The 19,978-nt window shown below is 38.8% G+C and overlaps 2 protein-coding genes across 2 annotated transcripts; one reads left to right on the top strand and one right to left on the bottom strand.

The window, feature by feature from the left end:
- Positions 1–12,338: 12,338 nt before the first annotated feature.
- Positions 12,339–16,245, top strand: sbds (SBDS ribosome maturation factor). The gene is made up of 5 exons (XM_037776053.1): positions 12,339–12,568; positions 13,461–13,590; positions 14,320–14,520; positions 15,394–15,558; positions 15,667–16,245. Exons 1-5 carry the CDS (start codon positions 12,441–12,443, stop codon positions 15,790–15,792), a joined length of 750 nt encoding a protein of 249 aa, XP_037631981.1. The 5' UTR covers positions 12,339–12,440; the 3' UTR covers positions 15,793–16,245.
- Positions 16,246–17,336: 1,091 nt separating this feature from the next.
- LOC119491827 (claudin-4-like) lies at positions 17,337–18,636 on the bottom strand. Its single transcript, XM_037776055.1, has one exon. The coding sequence runs from the start codon at positions 18,440–18,442 to the stop codon at positions 17,768–17,770; it is 675 nt and encodes a 224-aa protein (XP_037631983.1). The 5' UTR covers positions 18,443–18,636; the 3' UTR covers positions 17,337–17,767.
- Positions 18,637–19,978: the final 1,342 nt, after the last annotated feature.

Raw genomic sequence — 19,978 nt, 5'->3', positions numbered from 1 at the left:
TCTATAATCAATCAATAATCAGTTGTCTCTATAATAAAGGTTTCAAATAAACGATAAAACTTGGTTCCCAGTTTTTACTGTTCAAAGTTAAATATTTCAACGCTATGAATTCAGTTAAAATTCAAATACTTATGTCTCTTATTTGCTTCCATAGACAAATATCATTTATGTCTGTTACTATATTACATTACTCAGTATTACTCCATGCTGTTTTTTATATTTATTTGTATACAGGACACATGTGTAGGCTATAAGAAATACAGTTTTCTAATTGCACTAAATAAAGGTTACAGGAAAGTGTGTGCACACATTAACAATCCTAATATTCAGGCCAGGTGCAGATTCAGTAGAGGAAAGAGTAGAGGATATCAGTCAACTGGATTATAGCTCCCAAACTTTTATTTGATCTCAACAGTCATGTTATGGGACGTGTTGTCCAAAACATAATGAAATATATAACTAAGAGTGACTGCTGTCAAACGGTAATGATATTGTGTAAGGAGGATAAATGCCTGGAGAAGTAGGCCTATTCAGCCTCTCTCTCCGAGTCTCTGTGTGTCTGTGAGAGTTAGACACCGCCCCCATGTGTCTGTGTAAAAGTACCACATCTGATGATATCAACTGCATGACAACCGTTGCCAGGTGAAGACTGCGAGCATGTAAAGGCGGGGGAGCAGACCGCGAGGGGTACAGATATAGATATTCTGCAATGTCAGCAGTTGTCAACAAAGACAGATGTTGTGTTTGAGTATTTAAAGCTATTCATCTCACCCTAACTAGACGCAACTAGACCCAACAAGTTTTCTATTTGCCACAACAACAGTCAACATTAAAGGTCCCATATTGTAAAAAGTAAGATTTTCATGTCTTTTATATTATAAAGCAGGTTTAAGTGCTTTATAAATACCGTTAAACTATCAAAACACTCAATATACGGATAAATGCACACAGCCTGTATTCAGAAATTGGGCGTTTGAAACAAGCCGTTAGGATTTCTGTCCATTTGTGATGTCACAAATATACAATATTTAGATCATTACACGATTTTAAACGTAAACATTCTAAATGGGTACCAGTTTATTTCCTGTTACAGTGTACAGTGTGTAAATAACATTGGCTGACAGGAAGTAAACATGGACCCAAACTGTTGCTTAGCAACTCAATTCTGTTTCAATTCCATAGAGATGCACTAAAACGGAGCGTTTCAGACAGAGAGGTTGAATACCGGTATATTCAGGCAGAGTGTACGAGGAAAATAATGTGTTTTTTGAACATTACAGCATGTAAACATATTCTATTAGAAATACAAAATACAAGTATGAACCTGAAAATGAGCATGATATGGGACCTTTAATATCCAATTGGTCAGGATCCAAAAACACAACGTAGGCCAACACACTTTAACTGTAGGAGCAAGAGGAGAACAGGCTTAAATCCTCTGATCACTAACATCCATCCATCAGTTTTATTCCTCTTATCTGGGATGGGTCGCCGGGCAGCAGGCCAGCAGGCCAGCAGGGTATTCCCCTGGCAAGGCAACTCAAATTCCTTCACATATGATTGAAAACAAATCACATAATCATTTGATTTAAAATAAAACATCAGTACAATAACAAGATACAAAATAAGTGAAATAAAAACAGCTCAGGTGAAAGCAATGATAACAGATTAATTACTGAAATGTTAACAAGAAAAAAGGTGTAGCACATTTCGCTCATTTCGCTCCAGAATGCCTTGATAGTCTTCAGATTTCATTGTACCCTGCACAGATTCAAGACACCCTGTGCCAGATGCAGCAAAGCAGCCCCATAACATAACCGAGCCTCCTCCATGTTTCACATTAGGTACAGTGTTCTTTTCTTTGGATGCTTCATCTCTTCATCTGTGAACATAGAGCTGATGTGACTTGCCAAAAAGCTCCAGTTTTGTCTCATCTGTCCAAAGGACATTCTCCCAGAAGCTTTGTGGCTTGTCAATATGCATTTTGGAAAATTCCAGTCTCGCTTTTTTATGATTTGGTGTCCTCCTCGGTTGTCTTCCATTAATTCCACTTTGGCTCAAACAGTGACGGATGGTGCGATCTGACACTGATGTACCTTGACCTTGGAGTTCACCTCTAATCTCTTTGGAAGTTGTTCTGGGCTCTTTGGTTACCATTCGTATTATCCGTCTCTTCGATTTGTCATCAATTTTCCTCTTGCGGCCACGTCCAGGGAGGTTGGCTACAGTCCCATGGACCTTAAACTTCTGAATAATATGTGCAGCTGTAGTCACAGGAACATCAGGCTGCTTGGAGATGGTCTTATAGCCTTTACCTTTAACATGAAGGTCTATAATGTTCTTTCTGATCTCCTGAGACAACTCTCTCCTTAGCTTTCTATGGTCCATGTTCAGTGTGGTACACACCATGACACCAAACAGCACAGTGACTACTTTTCACCCTTTAAATAGGCAGACTGACTGATTACAAGTTTGAAGATACCTGTGATGCTATTTACAGGACACACCTTAGTTTAACATGTCCCTATGGTCACATTATTTTACATCTTTTCTAGGGGTACCATCATTTTTTTACCAGGTCAGTTTCATTAGTTTGTTTTTTAAAATGATTCTGTTGAACCACAATTCAAAAGCAATGTCTGATTTTCATTAGTTAATTTTCAGTGAATTTTTATTTATTATTACTTTTGTCAGTTTCAAGATATTTCAGTGACCATTGTGGGTTTTTCTCTCTTTAACGGAAGGGTACCAACAACTTTGCCTACGTCTGTATACAATATATATAATATTTTGAACTGTTAACCGTCAGTTGGTCTACAATCAAACACAACGCAGAGCCTGTTGGCTGCCACCGCTATCAGCGGTAAAATACTAAGTTAACGGGGCCGTCATGAACTGTTTCTAGAGGAAGTCAACGTTACATATGATGAAGCTGTTAACCGAGAGAGCTGCTACTCCAACGGATCAACGGAGACTGATATCCGACTGCTCAGCTGAGTTATTCTGGTTGCTACGCAACAAGTGGAAGGTAGCGTGTAACTCGCTAACGGTTTTTAACGAAACTAACAAGCCATATTTCTGGATAATTACGTTAAGGGGATACAATTATTTACTCGTTTTGTATATTTATTATATTTATTTATGCTCTTCTCTCTCCCATCACACACACACCTCTTGCTGGTGGTTTCCCCATATCTCTCAATAATCAGTGTTTGAAGACACGACAGCCTCAGTGGCTTTAGTTATGTCCAAAGGACATAGATTAGTTGATAGAGAGCCTGTTGCTTCAGAGTTTCCAATGATGATGAGATAAAGTGATAAAGAAGTCATGTTCATCCAACCACAAATGAGATGCTGCTGATGAGGGTTGACACAGAGTTTATGAGGGGAGTTGTGTCGGTGTTTGCGCAACACTCACAAGCAGACGTCCGAGCAAAATGGCTGCAGTCGCAGAGCTCTCCTTCCTGCTGTTTGCACTCATCAACAACATTCATGCAGAGGAACTCATCATCATCCAAAAGGAAAGGGACTCTTACACCTCCGAGCTCCCCAAGGAGGCCAACTCCTCCTGCCTGATCTCCAGATTTGTTGGTGAGGAGAAGATTGTCCTGTGGAACACCTCTGACCTCTGGTCCCAGAACTCCACAGTACCTAAAGACCTGAAAGGACGACTTTCAGCTGGCAGCTGGGAGAATATTTATTATTGCATGATCCACAACCTGACCCACTCAGACTCCGGCACGTACCAAGAGGAGTGTTGGACCGAGGGCAAAGTCAGAAAAGAAAAGAAAAAGAAAAGAAAAAAGGTATTAAAGATTATATCACAAAACAGACCAGTCCCCTCCTATGGGTCAGGGTGCAGCTCAAAGCACTGATCCCTATAATCACATGTATCCACAACAAAACAAAGAAAAACAAACAAACATAACTATATATACAATATATATATAATATTTTATATATTTTATAAAAAACTAAAAAGACGTTCCTCTCCCCAGCAACGTTTTCCAGCTCTTCCTGGTGGACCCCGAGGCGTTCCCAGGCCAGACGAGACATTTAACCTCTCCAGCGTGTTCTGGGTCTACCCTGGAACCTCTTAGCAGTTGGACGTGTGTAACATACGCCTCTTGCGTGTTACATTAGATACATAATTTCAGCTTTAATAAATTGTTACTCTTGTTACTATTCATATTTTTTAGTAATTTTACCTTTATTTGATAATCATTAGGTTTACATATTTGTGTTATTTTCGTATTTTTATTCAGTTATTTTATATTTAGAATATGATACTATGGTATGCATGGTAGCGATGGAGCTATAAAAGCTCATCACTGAGGGAACGAGTCGGACCGGGCTTGTGTCTGCCAGAGGTGTGTGTTTGTTTGTGTAAACTTTAAAGGTCCCATATTATGCTCGTTTTCAGGTTCATACTTGTATTTTGTGTTTTTACTAGAACATGTTTACATGCTGTAATGTTCAAAAAAACATTTATTTTCCTCGTACTGTCTGCCTGAATATACCTGTATTTACCCTCTCTGTCTGAAACGCTCCGTTTTAGTGCATTTCGATGGAATTGCAACAGAATTGCGTTGCTAGGCAACAGCTTGGGCCATGTTTACTTCCTGTCAGCTGATGCCACTCACACACACTGCAACCAGGAAATAAACTGGGACACATTTAGAATGTTTACGTTTAAAATCGTGTCAAGAGTCTAAATATTTAGATTTGTGACATCACAAATGGGCAGAAATCCTAACGGCTTGTTTCAAACACAAAATTTCTGAAAACGGGCTGTGTGTATTTCTCCATATATTGAGCGTTTTGATAGTTTAACAGTATTTATATAGCACTTAAAGGGACTATTTGTAACTTTCAGTAATGCTTGTTAACAGCAACACCTGTGGCCGTTAAGTCAACGAAAGTCAGCGTCGGGCTCGCGCTTGCTCGCTCTAAATAGACATGAACCAGCATCGCTCAAAACAGTGAGGCGACACACGTCAGCTAAAAGCACAATATCACTCTATATTTCAGCTGCTTGGCAGTAATGTTAGCTGACCAGACGAAGGTCTCTCCATGAATCACTGCTGATCCTAGTGTTGGCTTTTCCTGCCTCAGCCTCCGGGGCTCCGGGGCTGAAACAGGATAAGAAACGTTATCGTCTCCGCCCGCAGCCGGTGTCTCCCTCTGGCACCCGGTCAGAGACAATAACGTAACTCGCTGCGGAGCCCCGTCACTTCACAAGACACGGAAAACCTCTGTTGGTCTGGAGGAGCTGCAGCATTTATTTCTGCACAAACGTCCACTGTACATTCACTAGATATTCTCAGGGCCCCACTTTGGACAGCCCTGCTCTATCTAGAAGACCTGATGCCACATCACTGTCTCACTTGATAGACATGCTCTCCAAGCTCCTCCATGATCAACAGGCTCAGAGCAACAGACCCAGTCCTCTCTTAAACTCTCCACTGTAGTACCCCAGGCCCCGCAACATCTGTCATGTCTGTGACAGCAGAGGTCACAGCACAAAAACACACTGTGTTCGTGACCGCCTGTGCTTCTCATGCTATTCGAGAGACCACAGTATCAAAGATTGCCCCAGACGTCAGCACGCTATCAGTGCACTAACAGGAAACCAAATGTAGCAGCCTAAGCATACTGACAACTTTGTGGCTTTTTCAAAGTGAACACACTTCATAAGCAAAATCCTGTACAGAATGACTATGATATTATCAATATCAGTCTCATGTCCTCTTATTACATTTCACAGCTGTTTGAACTTAGTGAACATAAAACATTAATCTCCATCTACCAAGAATTTCAGAGCACGTTCAACTTGTTTGTTTAGGAGTTGTGAACAAATGAACAGTGGCTGCAGTTTTGGTAAAAACTCCTGAATGTGTGTTTGTGTGTGTCCAGGTGGCAGGGTGACTGGAGCAGTGTTTAGTGTTTGTACATTTAAAGTGTCACTGGTGGTCGTTGTAATTGTTCCTCACCTCCATACTGGCTGCCAAAATATCCCCTCTTAAAGTCATTTCAATGAAAGTGATGGGGGACACAAATCATCGACCTTGTTTCATACAAAAATTAACTCTAAAGTTAATCTGAAGCTAAAATGAGGCTTTAGCAGTTTGAGTTAGACAAATCAAGTGGGTATTCCAACTTAATTTATTTATTTATTCCAGTCTTTTTAGTACCAAATTGCCTCTTTGTGTTAGTATCTCTCTGCCACAGCTCTAAAGACATTCCCATCAGCCTCAGCTGTACTCTGTGTTAGTGCTAATGTGAGCATGCTGGTGTTAGTATTTAGCTCAGAGCATCACAGTGCCTAAGTACAGCCTCACAGAGCTGCTAGCATGGCTGGAGACTCTTAGTGTTGTCTACTGGTTAACACCATAGACTGTATAAAAGGTTAACACACACTCACTGTGTATGACAAAAACTTAAAGCTCCACTATTGTTTTATTGATTAAATAAGTACAAACAAACATGTGTCAGACGTGTCTGTTCACACATTACAAGAAAATACTACAAACCTGCCAGTTAATGAGACTAGAGGATAATTCTTAGTGGCCATGGTGTAACAGAATGCAGCTTGTTTACGGACTTATTCAACCTCAACTCTATCTGTTAGATCACCCTCCTCCTCCTCTCTGTGTGGTGAACTAACTAAAGATAACACGTCAAAAGGTTAGACATATTTCGCAACAGAAATTAACTTTCATATGAAGCTAATACGAAGCTTTAGCAGTTTGAGTTGGACAAATAAAGTGTTTATTCCAAGTCAATTTATTTATTTATTCCAGTCTTTTTAGTACCAATTTCACACTTTGTGTTAGTATCTCTCTGCCACGGCTAAGACAGGAAACACTATCTATGGAAGTGCAAAGACGGAACTTATTAATACTAAAAAATATCTAACTTAATAAATACCAACTTGATATCTCAGACTGTTGATGCATCATATCAACTGAACAGTTGAACTTTGGATGTATTTTTGCACAGAACAAAGACAGTGGATTTGGTCCTCTGTCACTTACATTGGAATTGTTCAGAGGTCAATTAACCAAAACAAAAATAAATTCACAAACCTACAGATTATACAATCAAACAGATATGTAAGGAATAATGTACAGCGAGCGGGTCGTTATTGTGAAATGAACCCCAACAGGGAAGCGGAGCGGAGGTCATGTTGTCATGTTGGTTGTTACAGGAAACGAGGGAGGTGGAAATTTTTCATTTAAATTAACTTGAGACTTGGCATTTAATACGAAAACCTAAAGAGATTCACTCTAAAGTCGGAGTCTTTACTACCCCACTTTTAGATTTTTAAAATATTTATTATATTTATTTATGCTCTTCTCTCTCCCATCACACACACACCTCTTGCTGCTGGTTTCCCCATATCTCTCAATAATCAGTGTTTGAAGACACGACAGCCTCAGTGGCTTTAGTTCCGTCCAAAGGACATAGATTAGTTGATAGAGAGCCTGTTGCTTCAGAGTTTCCAATGATGATGAGATGAAGTGATAAAGAAGTCATGTTCATCCAATCACAAATGAGATGCTGCTGATGAGGGTTGACACAGAGCTTATGAGGGGAGTTGTGTCGGTGTTTGCGCAACACTCACAAGCAGACGTTCGAGCAGAATGGCTGCAGTCGCAGAGCTCTCCTTCCTGCTGTTTGCACTCATCAACAACATTCATGCAGAGGAACTCATCATCATCCAAAAAGAAAGGGCCTCTTACACCTTGGAGGTCCCCAAGGAGGCCAACTCCTTCTGCCTGATCTCCAGATTTGTTGGAGAGGAGAAGATTGTCCTGTGGAACACCTCTGACCTCTGGTCCCAGAACAACTCCACAGTACCTAAAGACTTGAAAGGACGACTTTCAGCTGGCAGCTGGGAGAATATTTCTAATTACACGATCAACAACCTGACCCACTCAGACTCCGGCACGTACCAAGAGGAGTGTTGGACCGAGGGCAAAGTGACATCTGAGAAAAACATCAGTGTTATTATTTGTAGTTCAATAGATGAGGAATTACCTATTGAAGTGGATACCGAAAAACCACTGGACCTGCCATGTCTGGGAGCGGCTGACAATCCTGATATCCAGTGGCTCAAGCTTGAGTTTAGATATAAGCAAGACATATGGACAAGAGTTTTTGGGGATAATACGACATCAGTGATGGACAATGTTGAAGGAAGATACCAAGTGGTGACAAACACATCAGCTCTTCGTGTACCTGACTTCGGAACAACAATCTACATATCGTACACCTGTCTGGTGATGAACCAACAGCAGTGTGTCAGCAGTCACCCTGTACGGCAGGCACCCCAGTCTATAATCTACCGCTCAGTGGAGGAGACGGCTGTGCTGCCATGCACTGTCACTCATTTCATTGATGACCAGCCCCCACATTGGAAGAAGACTATAGTGTTCTTCAATGCTGACAAAGGACAAATCGACTACAATGTGTCTTTAGTGGAACAAGAGGTGGACCAAAACTACTCACTGGTGTTTTCATTGTTAATGTTAAATCACACAGGTCGGTACTTCTGTAAAACCTCTAAAAGACAGCAAATGTATTTTCTGTTGGTGTGCCCCAAATTTGGCCCACCTGCTGTAGAGCTCTTCTCAGAGGGAGAAGAAATCACTCTCACATGCAGAGATTTGGGAGAGAGTGTGAGAAACGTTTGGTTCATCAAGTCGAACCAAACAGACGGAAGAATCTTTAATACATTAACTGATCTGAGCATGATGAGAGGAGTGAAATGGCATCCTAAAAATAGATCTCTGGTTATCTCTAATGTCTCACTGGAAGACACAGGAGAGTATTGGTGTGCAGGTATTGACCGAGATCCTCAGTGTGTGTCAACAACCAAAACTCTTCTAAAGTACAGAGAGCCCTCTGGGTTTCCCTCCACCTTCTACATAGTGAGATGCTCAGTGCTCAGTGTTCTGCTGGTGATGCTCTGTGTTGTTGTAGTCGCTGTGAACCAGAGGACCAGGAGAGGAGAGCAGCTTTGAGCTGAGACAGAGAGTTAATATGCAGATGTTCATTTCACTTCACTCATTTCTCATTGGCTTTAATACAGTGTGTTATATACTTGATTTAAAAATAATGGATGTTAGACATTCAGCCAAATAAAACATTTGAACTGGAACACAAAAGAAAAACGAAAAAGAGAGAGACAAAGAGAGATTACAGAAACAACAAACAAGAAACTACATAAACTCTGTGTATGTAATATTATTATTATTAATTATTATTGCTAAGTGAAATAACAATAACAATGTAGTTAAAAAGTACAACATATCCCATAAAAGATGGGAAACAAGATAAATACCTAAAGATATGAATACCCCATGATAATAATAATAATAATTATAATAATTATAATAATTATAATAATAATAATAATAATAATAATAATAATAATAATAATAATAATAGTAATAATAATAATAATAATAATAATAGGAAATATCTTTAAAAAGGTTTTGAAGATTAGAAGTCAACCATTGATCATGATCATGACAGGGTGCAGATGTCCCCTTAGTTTTTTATAAAATATATAAAATATTATGTATATATTGTATATATAGTTATGTTTGTTTGTTTTTTTTTGGTTTCGTTGTGGATACATGTGATTATAGGGATCAGTGCTTTGAGCTGCACCCTGACCCATAGGAGGGGACTGGTCTGTTTTGTGATATCATTTTTAACACTGTTTTTCTTTTTAACATTTCAGTAATTAATCTGTTATCATTGCTTTCACCTGAGCTGTTTTTATTTCACTTATTTTGTATCTTGTTATTGTAGTGATGTTTTATTTTAAATCAAATGATTATGTGATTTCCAATCATATGTGAAGGAATTTGAGTTGCCTTTTATGCATTTATAATTGTTATATATTGTATTGTTGTCAGTGTTATATAATTGTTATTATACCTTGGTCTATAATCAATCAATAATCAATTGTCTCTATAATAAAGGTTTCAAATAAACGATAAAACTTGGTTCCCAGTTTTTACTGTTCAAAGTTAAATATTTCAACGCTATGAATTCAGTTAAAATTCAAATACTTATGTCTCTTATTTGCTTCCATAGACAAATATCATTTATGTCTGTTACTATATTACATTACTCAGTATTACTCCATGCTGTTTTTTTTATATTTATTTGTATATAGGACACATGTGTAGGCTATAAGAAATACAGTTTTCTAATTGCACTAAATAAAGGTTACAGGAAAGTGTGTGCACACATTAACAATCCTAATATTCAGGCCAGGTGCAGATTCAGTAGAGGAAAGAGTAGAGGATATCAGTCAACTGGATTATAGCTCCCAAACTTTTATTTGATCTCAACAGTCATGTTATGGGACGTGTTGTCCAAAACATAATGAAATATATAACTAAGAGTGACTGCTGTCAAACGGCAATGATATTGTGTAAGGAGGATAAATGCCTGGAGAAGTAGGCCTATTCAGCCTCTCTCTCCGAGTCTCTGTGTGTCTGTGAGAGTTAGACACCGCCCCCATGTGTCTGTGTCAAAGTACCACATTTGATGATATCAACTGCATGACAACCGTTGCCAGGTGAAGACTGCGAGCATGTAAAGGCGGGGGAGCAGACCGAGAGGAGTACAGATATAGATATTCTGCAATGTCAGCAGTTGTCAACAAAGACAGATGTTGTGTTTGAGTAGTTAAAGATATTCATCTCACCCAAACTAGACTTAACTAGACCCAACAAGTTTTCTATTTGCCACAACAACAGTCAACATTAAAGGTCCCATTTTGTAAAAAGTAAGATTTCCATGTCTTTTATATTATAAAGCAGGTTTAAGTGCTTTATAAATACCGTTAAACTATCAAAAAACTCAATATACGGAGAAATGCACACAGCCTGTATTCAGAAATTGGGCGTTTGAAACAAGCCGTTAGGATTTCTGTCCATTTGTGATGTCACAAATATACAATATTTAGATCATTACACGATTTTAAACGTAAACATTCTAAATGGGTACCAGTTTATTTCCTGTTACAGTGTACAGTGTGTAAATAACATTGGCTGACAGGAAGTAAACATGGACCCAAACTGTTGCTTAGCAACTCAATTCTGTTTCAATTCCATAGAAATGCACTAAAACGGAGCGTTTCAGACAGAGAGGTTGAATACAGGTATATTCAGGCAGAGTGTACGAGGAAAATAATGTGTTTTTTGAACATTACAGCATGTAAACATATTCTATTAGAAATACAAAATACAAGTATGAACCTGAAAATGAGCATGATATGGGACCTTTAATATCCAATTGGTCAGGATCCAAAAACACAACGTAGGCCAACACACTTTAACTGTAGGAGCAAGAGGAGAACAGGCTTAAATCCTCTGATCACTAACATCCATCCATCATCCGGTGCCGGGTCGCTGGGGCAGCAGGCCAGCAGGGTATTCCCCTGGCAAGGCAACTCAAATTCCTTCACATATAATTGAAAACAAATCACATAATCATTTGATTTAAAATAAAACATCAGTACAATAACAAGATACAAAATAAGTGAAATAAAAACAACTCAGGTGAAAGCAATGATAACAGATTAATTACTGAAATGTTAACAAGACACAATGCTGACACAAGACTAAATCTTCTATCTAACACTTAAAACAACAATAATAATAATAATAATAATAATAAAACGTTTAAAAATGTGTGCTGATGCAATGTTGCATTGCAAGGTGGAAATAATTGTCATGTACACTACGTACATGACAATTATTTCTGAAACTTATATATGTACTTATATTATTTCATTGGTACTCCATTTGTTTAATTATATTATATTATATTTACCTTTTTTTTTTTTAAAAAAAAAGGTGTTAAAAATGATATCACAAAACAGACCAGTCCCCTCTTATGGGTCAGGATGCAACTAGATGGACGTTTATATTCATGATTATAAATATTTTTTTCTTAACTACAAATCTAACAAGCAGACACAATACTAAATCTTCTATCTAACACTTAAAATAATAATAATAATAATAATAATAATAATAATAATAATAATAATAATAATAATAATGATAATAAAACGTTTAAAAATGTGTGCTGATGCAATGTTGCATTGCAAGGTGGAAATAATTGTCATGTACACTACGTACATGACAATTATTTCTGAAACTTATATATGTACTTATATTATTTCATTGGTACTCCATTTGTTTAATTATTTCAATTTATTTATTTAAAATAATCATAAGAAAAAAAAATATTGAAATCGACGGGGAAACGAAACGGAAGCGGAACTTTAGTTCGACGTCCATGTTTCACATCGGACACTCTCTGGAAACAGACTCAGAGCAGCATTGACGACGCAGTAATTTAACAGCAGATGTTTCCAGAGCTGCTGTTTCTAATAAAACATCAATATGTCCATATTTACACCAACAAATCAGATCCGGCTGACCAACGTGGCGGTGGTGAGGATGAAGAAAGGAGGCAAGAGGTTTGAAATCGCCTGTTACAAGAACAAAGTGATGAGCTGGAGGACAGGAGCGTGAGTAAACAACAACAACACACACTAAACACACACTAAACACACACTGGACTCAATAGTTACTAATATATCTGGTTTATTATCTCTTAAAGTATGTAAGGATATTTACTGTTTTGCTTTATAAAAGTCTTTTTATTGGTATTCTGTACAAAATCCAATAAATAATTGTATAAACAACAACAATCCCTATAACAATATTACTGCACTATTAAATAAGCCGAGTTAATTTCATAAACAATTACATTTATACATATAAATTAATTAAATCTGATAGCAAAATAAATAAAACATATACCAAACAAAAACAAAAAAAGAAATAAAAAAAGGAAAGGACCAAAAAAAATAGAAAAATAAGTAAATTAAAAATAATAATAATAAATAAAGTATAAGTTGTGAATTATATGTAATATGGAGTTTAAAACTTCAATATATAAATGTCAACAACACCCACTAAACACCCACTTGACTAAATAGTTACTAATATATCTTGTTTATTATCTCTTAAAGTATATAAGGATATTTACTGTTTTGTTACTAATATATCGTGTTTATTATCTCTTAAAGTATATAAGGATATTTACTGTTTTGTTACTAGTATATCGTGTTTATTATCTCTTAAAGTATATAAGGATATTTACTGTTTTGCTTTATAAATGTCAGTTTAATGCTCTGTTATCCATGTTTATTGTATATTGGTAGAATTTCAATTTTTTTTTTTATTCTTATATTATTCTCACGTTTTTATCTATTCTTTTGTTATTATACTGCCTATTTTACACCAACAAAACCAAAGCAAATTCCTAGTGTATACCTCTTACACCTGGCAATGAACACGATGCTGATTCTGATTCTGATCTTGTGAATGTCCAAACATTGTGTGTTTCCTTTCCAGAGAGAAAGACCTGGACGAGGTCCTGCAGACACACTCAGTCTTTGTCAATGTGTCCAAAGGTCAGGTGGCTAAGAAGGATGACATGACCACTTGTTTTGGGACAGATGATCTGACAGAAATCTGCAAACAAGTAAGAAATAATGTCCCTGCATTTCAACGGAATTGCAACGGATTGCAACAGAATTGCGTTGCTAGGAAACAGTTTGGGTCCAGGTTCACTTCCTGTCAGCTGATGTTCTTCACATACACTGCAACAGGAAATAAACTGGGACACATTTAGAATGTTTACGTTTAAAACCGTGTAATGGTCTAAATATTGTATATTTGTGACATCACAAATGTACAGAAATCCTAACGGCTTGTTTCAAATGCACAATTGCTGTGTGTATTTATCTGTGGATTGAGTGTTTTAATACTTTCACAGTATTTATAAAGTACTTAAACCTGCTTTATAATGATTCTTCCTGATGTTTGCTGATGTTGCTGCTTTGACACCTGAATTTTCCTCCGGGGATTAATAAAGGTTCATCATATCTTATCTTATCATCTTATCTTAATATAGAAGATATGAAAATCTCACTTTTTACAATATGGGACCTTTAAAAACAAATTTTTACAACTGTGCTTTCACAGGATTTATGAACTGAATTCTCACTTGTATCTTAACTTTTGACAGTGATTATTTTAATTATTTTATTTTACTTATTGTACTTTTTCTCATATATAGCTCCTTTGCTCAATGTTGTATAACTTTTGAACTATTTTATTTTATTATTATTATTTATTTTATTTTTATTTTATTATCCTCAAACGTTATTCTCCTTCACTTCTTGACCTTTTCCCTTTCTCTCTGGGACAGATCCTGTCCAAAGGAGAGCTCCAAGTGTCCGACAAGGAAAGGCAGTCCCAGCTGGAGACGAGTTTTAGGGACATTGCGACTATTGTGGCGGAGAAGTGTGTCAACCCGGAGACCAAGAGGCCGTATACGGTCAATCTCATCGAGCGGGCGATGAAGGACATCCACTACTCTGTCAAGGCCAACAAGAGCACCAAACAGCAGGTGAGGAGGAGACACACATCGATTCGCTTTGTTTGCATTCTCGTGATTATAGACAGCACACTGCAGTGTTTCCAACATGTAGAATGTATTTGAGCTACAAAGATTTATGTTTTACTATATTTATTATGTACTCCTTTTCAAAAAAGTATGTGTGGGGATGTACTCAAATGAGCAGACTGATTGAAATGTCTACTGAATGGTGCATTTATGTGTGATAATGTGATGTTTTCCACAATAAATACCACTGCTTTGACCAATCTTCAATCTGTGAGAGACATTGCAAAGAAGGAATCCATCTATTCCCTGGAGCCATAAATACCCTGGAGTGTAATTTTTCTAGACAGGCAGCGTTGAATGGATCACACTAGCATTTCATTTGTGATGCTCAAACCACAACACTATGTCTACTTATAAACTCCACATCTTTTCCCAAATATAATGTCAATTTAAATTAATTAAATGTGACAGAATACTTGTTGTTGGTGTTTAAAACTCAACAAAACAGATGGTATAATTGGAAGATTTTGTCAAATAGACAACAATGAGGCATAAGACAGATAAATGTTATCTTATTGATTCCACTGACAAGTGCAGATGAAATCCACCAGTGAATAACGAAACTTGCTGATCCTTGACTCTCTGGTCCATCATTGGTGTCTAATGAGCCAAAGTGTCATCCTGTAATTACAGTTGGCAGTGATGCATTTAAGACAACAGGTTCTCGAAAAGGCATGGCAGCCATCTATAAGCTCTGCATGCAGGAGAAATCAAGCTGTAACAATCTGTGTCTCTGATGCTTTCCCCTTCACTTTATTCTGGATCCTTTTGTACGACCTGTAACAAACTCATCTGTCCCGTTGTTGTTCCCACGAGGCTCTGGAAGTGATCCGGCAGCTGAAGGAGTCCATGGAGATCCAGAGAGCCCACATGAGGCTGCGATTGGTGCTGCCAGCCAAGGAGGCCAAGAAGCTGAAGGAGAAGCTGAAACCGCTCCTGCAGGTCGTGGAGAGTGAAGACTTTGTAGAGGAGCTGGAAATGGTGAGAAAAAAAAAGATTTTAAAATTGTATTCAAAAAAAAAATTTGAATCTGTATTAACCGATGCCTTTATTCCTCTCCCGTACCTCCGTCCTTCTCTTCATCCTCAGGTGTGTCTGGTGGATCCCGGCTGCTTCAGGGAGATCGATGAGCTGATCCGCTGTGAGACTAAAGGCAGAGGTTCTCTGGAGGTTCTCAGTCTGAAGGATGTGGAGGAGGGAGATGAGAAATTCTAGAAACCCAACCAGCCGGGGCTCCTGTACCTTATCCACACTAAACACGCCTCACTAACGCGACACAAACTCCGTAAAGAGTCTATATTTTTGATGAGATTCATGCTAATTTCAGCCATTCCTGCTTCTGAATCTCTCTATGTTTAAAGGAAGTGTTTAACAGAAGGAAAAGTGTTGCCAGATTTGCATGCTGGGTGGAATGTATTTGTGGAAAATTTGGCTGAGCATGTAACTCACAGGACAGTAAATAGTTCTGATGTGCATTCACTTATTTATCCTGTTTTTTATGTCAGTACCTCTGTATCATTAACAGAAATGTTCTGCCTTCCATCAGACTTTGTGCCATTTAGTCACGCTCAATATCCCAGTTTTATGGATAATTACTTTAATCCAATAACTTATATTTTGTCATAATGAATAAGTTTGTTCTGTAGAAAATAAATATGTAACACAATAGGTTTGTTTCTGTGGATGCTCAGTGATTTTCCTAATATGTTGCAAGAGAAGAGCATAACATCCAAGCCGGTGATATTTAAAGCACTTCCATCTGGTGTAGCCCTTTGTACAAAAGTGCTGTACAGAGCACAATATAAAACTAGAGAAGTGCACTCAGTAGAGTTCAGTCTGCCAGCTGTGTCTCCCTCTCCCCTTAGTCAAGATGGTGGCGAAGATAACAACAAAAGGGATTTTAAATAATTCTTTAAAGGAGTAACTTTTTACAAATGCGGAGAGAAATTGAAAAATACAGTCAATAAACTCAAGCGGCAAATCATACACTGTAAACTATGATTTTAAATGTGTTTTTTAAATTGTTTTTACTTGCAAAATTGTAGTACGAAAGAGAAATTTAGCTCCTCTGAGTTAAAAAGAAACATTTAATGTCAGTCATTTTATGCAAAAATAGGGGCTAGACATACTTTTTCTTTTTACTTTTAGTACGTACTGCAGCTGCTCTTACAAAGTACATAATGTTGCATGCAGTAGGCATACAATTGGGACATACTACTTCATGATAACGTTGCGCCTTGAACTTTGACCCTCTAGCTCATACAGTTTATCCGCTGTGCAGAGGATTGTTGGTCAGAACAGCAAACTGGCTTGCTTACTGCAAAATGCGACCGGATGTAGTATAGGACATCCTGGTATTTTTGGCATACTGCATTTGACATACTATGTATTGGGACATACTAAAACTTTTCCAGGCATACTATTGTAGTATTGGTACTGGAACGCACGGAGGGAAAGTGCAACATGAGGAAAAACTGATGTCTTCCTGTCATGTTTCATCTTTGACTTCCACTGTGAAATTGGACAGGACAAAGTGAAAGTGCACTCTCTTTTATGTTCTTTATTCTGAAAAGTGTAACGTACTGACGTCCCATGATATACCCACAAAACATGGATGTAGATTTGCAAATAGAAGTCTGAAAAGTCCATCATTTTAAACCCTACTGTTTCAAAATGACTGCTCACCTTATTACCTCCTCAAGTGCTCCGTGGCATAGTGAGATAAAACCACTCTAAGACAAAGTCAAATAACTCTTGGAAACATTGCAATGCAATTTATTCCACAGAATCATCATCTCAGATGTAAACAGTTTTTTTCCACTGTCAAGTAAACAAAACAAATATGACATTACATTAATCTAATGTATCTGTGCAATACAGTATTTAGTTTTAAGGCCAGTATATTAACTCACATTTAAAAGTCTGTAATGTCTTAATGTCAGTTTAGTACCAAAAATGTCATCGAGTAAAGCAAACAGACAGAAGTGTAATTTTACAGGGATATTATTAAAGGGGGAAATGAGGATTGAGCAATAAAAGTAGTGACATGACACATCGCTGTGCCTCTTGCTTAGTTAAATCAGTGCATCATTATGCAACATGTGCAGCTTCTGCTGTTGAATCTATCCAGTCATTTCACATATTGCTTTTCCAGTTAAATCACTCAGTTAAATATTACTGCACAGTCCACTCAGGTAACCACTGATCCGCGTTCATACTGGCTGTTTGTGAACGTAGTCCTGTTGATCCGGCTCAGAGGATGACTAGCCTCCTCCTCCTGCCTCGGGTACCTTCCCTCTCCAGGCAGAAACACCTCTCTCTCACCAGTGGGGCATCTGGTGGTGAGATACACCCCACCGGCCAGCATCAACGCAAAGGAGATCCATCCGAGGTACAGTGCAGGTCCCCAGTCTCTTCTCAGCAACACAGCCCCCCCCAGTGGCTGACTGGTGTGGTGGCATGTCCAGGCTGTGGGAACCAGCATCAGGATTCCAGACAAAACAAAGAGAGCACCAGAAAACACTTTGACCTGGCCACGCTTAGGGAACCACACCGCCCCCACCGCTCCAATCACCACAGCAAAAGCCCCGGCTCCGATGGCTGACATGATGAGGGCTCTCCACGTCCGAAAGCTCCCAGACAGAGACATGAGAGACTGGTAGAAGGAGCAGTGCAAGCTGCCATCGTGGGCCAAATCCCAGTGATCCCATTCCAGCCACACCCCGTCCCAGTATGCAGGCATAGTAGCCGTGGTGTTGTCCACGGTGCCGCTCACCTTCCACAGGGCCAGGCAGCGTGTCAGAATGGCACAAAGCCACCCTGTGAGGGCCAGACCGAGAGCGGCGAGCTCCAGCTGCCACTCCATGACTCCGGCCTGCTGCTCCTCCTCTTCACCACCGTCCCAACTGCCTAACCAGAAGCAGCTGGCTGTAGGGTGGGGTGTGTGTTGTTTTTAAAAAGTGCGTGTGCATATAGGGAGAGCCGAGAGCTTCTGTGTAGGTATGTGTGTCTGTTCAGAAAGGGGAAACCAGTTCTTTGGAATTCATGAAAAGAAGGCACAGCCTGCAGCTGGGTGGAGAAGGGAAATCCCTCTGTTTTCTCTGCCATGGTTTCAAAACAATCCCTTTCTCCCAGTTACAGCGGAGAGGGGAAAAACAAAGCTTTCCCTGTGCTCTGACTTTTCAGCCACTGTCATGTTTCTGAGGGAGAACTTGATTGAAAGAGCACGAGTTCTTAACTGATGTTGTCAGTCGCTATTGTTCTCACAGTAGCAGTGAGTGGAGAACAACAACGACACCTAATTGAACCTGATTTAATGACTGTATCACCAACTGGCACATCTTTACTCTACAGTCTTTATTTTGAATTCTAGGTTGCAATCACAAGCACACAAGCGTATAATTTCACAAAAAAATGGTGCCTTAAACACGATTAATGTCATTTCAAAATGCATGCACGTTCAGCTACAGGGGTACAAATAGATTCTCTGGCCTTCTTTGTGAAATTAGTCACCTAGTCCTTCTTCATGAGACCAGAACAATCCATATTATGATCCGCTTTGACCTATTGTTGTAGCCATTTCAAAGGATGTCAGATAATTATAGGTGTATCAGACATACAGTGAAATATATTTCCACTATAGAGAGATCTAGGAACCACAATAACTGGCAAACGTCTGGTCTTGACATCACTGTGGACAGAACTAAAGTATTGATAATGGTCAAATCCACATATCACCCCGAAGAAAAATGACAACGTAATATAATGTATTGCAAAGCATACCTTTAGAGTCCTTTCATATGTTTAAACATGCTGTGTTTTTCCAATCCTTAAAGGGTAACTTGGGTATTTTTCAACCTGGACCCTATTTTCCCATGTTTTTGTGTCTAACAGACTAATAGGGAGGGGCGGGGGCATGGTGGTGCAGTGGTTAGCACTGTCACCTCACAGCTAGAGGGTCGCAGGTCCAAACCCAGCTTGAGTGTGGAGTTTGCATGTTCTCCCAGTGTTAGCGTGGGTTTTCTCCGGGTTCGCCGGCTTCCTCCCACAGTCCGAAGACACGCAGGTTAGGTTCATTGTTGATTCTAAATGTCCCGTAGGTGTGAATGTGAGTGTGAATGGTTGTCTGTCTCTATGTGTCAGCCCCTTTGGTTCGACTCCAGTCCCCAGGATAAGCGATTACAATTACAGATAATGGATGGATGGATGACTACTAGGGACGACAGGTCCAGTATTGAGGGAGAGCGCTGTAGACGGCAGCTGCTCACAGGTTGCAATATGGTGCTATCGGGGCAAGCTGGCACCGTCATTTATGTGCACTAAAAGTGCTTGTTTTTGCCATGACAGGCTCAGATTGTTATTATAAGTGTCTGACATTATGGAAAGAGTTCTGAAATCTGGC

The sequence above is a fragment of the Sebastes umbrosus genome, chromosome 7, assembly GCF_015220745.1.
Source record: "Sebastes umbrosus isolate fSebUmb1 chromosome 7, fSebUmb1.pri, whole genome shotgun sequence".
NCBI lineage: Eukaryota > Metazoa > Chordata > Actinopteri > Perciformes > Sebastidae > Sebastes > Sebastes umbrosus.
Note: the sequence above shows the minus strand (reverse complement) of the source record. Positions and strands in the feature narration are given on the sequence as shown.

What these genes read in the sequence shown, in the direction of transcription:
- sbds (XM_037776053.1), top strand. Translation starts at nt 12,441, where the DNA reads ATGTCCATATTTACACCAACAAATCAGATCCGGCTGACCAACGTGGCG. An exon ending in ATGAGCTGGAGGACAGGAGC is followed by an intron (nt 12,569 to 13,460) that starts GTGAGTAAACAA and finishes TTTCCTTTCCAG; the next exon opens with AGAGAAAGACCTGGACGAGG. An exon ending in TTGTAGAGGAGCTGGAAATG is followed by an intron (nt 15,559 to 15,666) that starts GTGAGAAAAAAA and finishes CTTCATCCTCAG; the next exon opens with GTGTGTCTGGTGGATCCCGG.
- LOC119491827 (XM_037776055.1), bottom strand. Translation starts at nt 18,442, where the DNA reads ATGGAGTGGCAGCTGGAGCTCGCCGCTCTCGGTCTGGCCCTCACAGGG.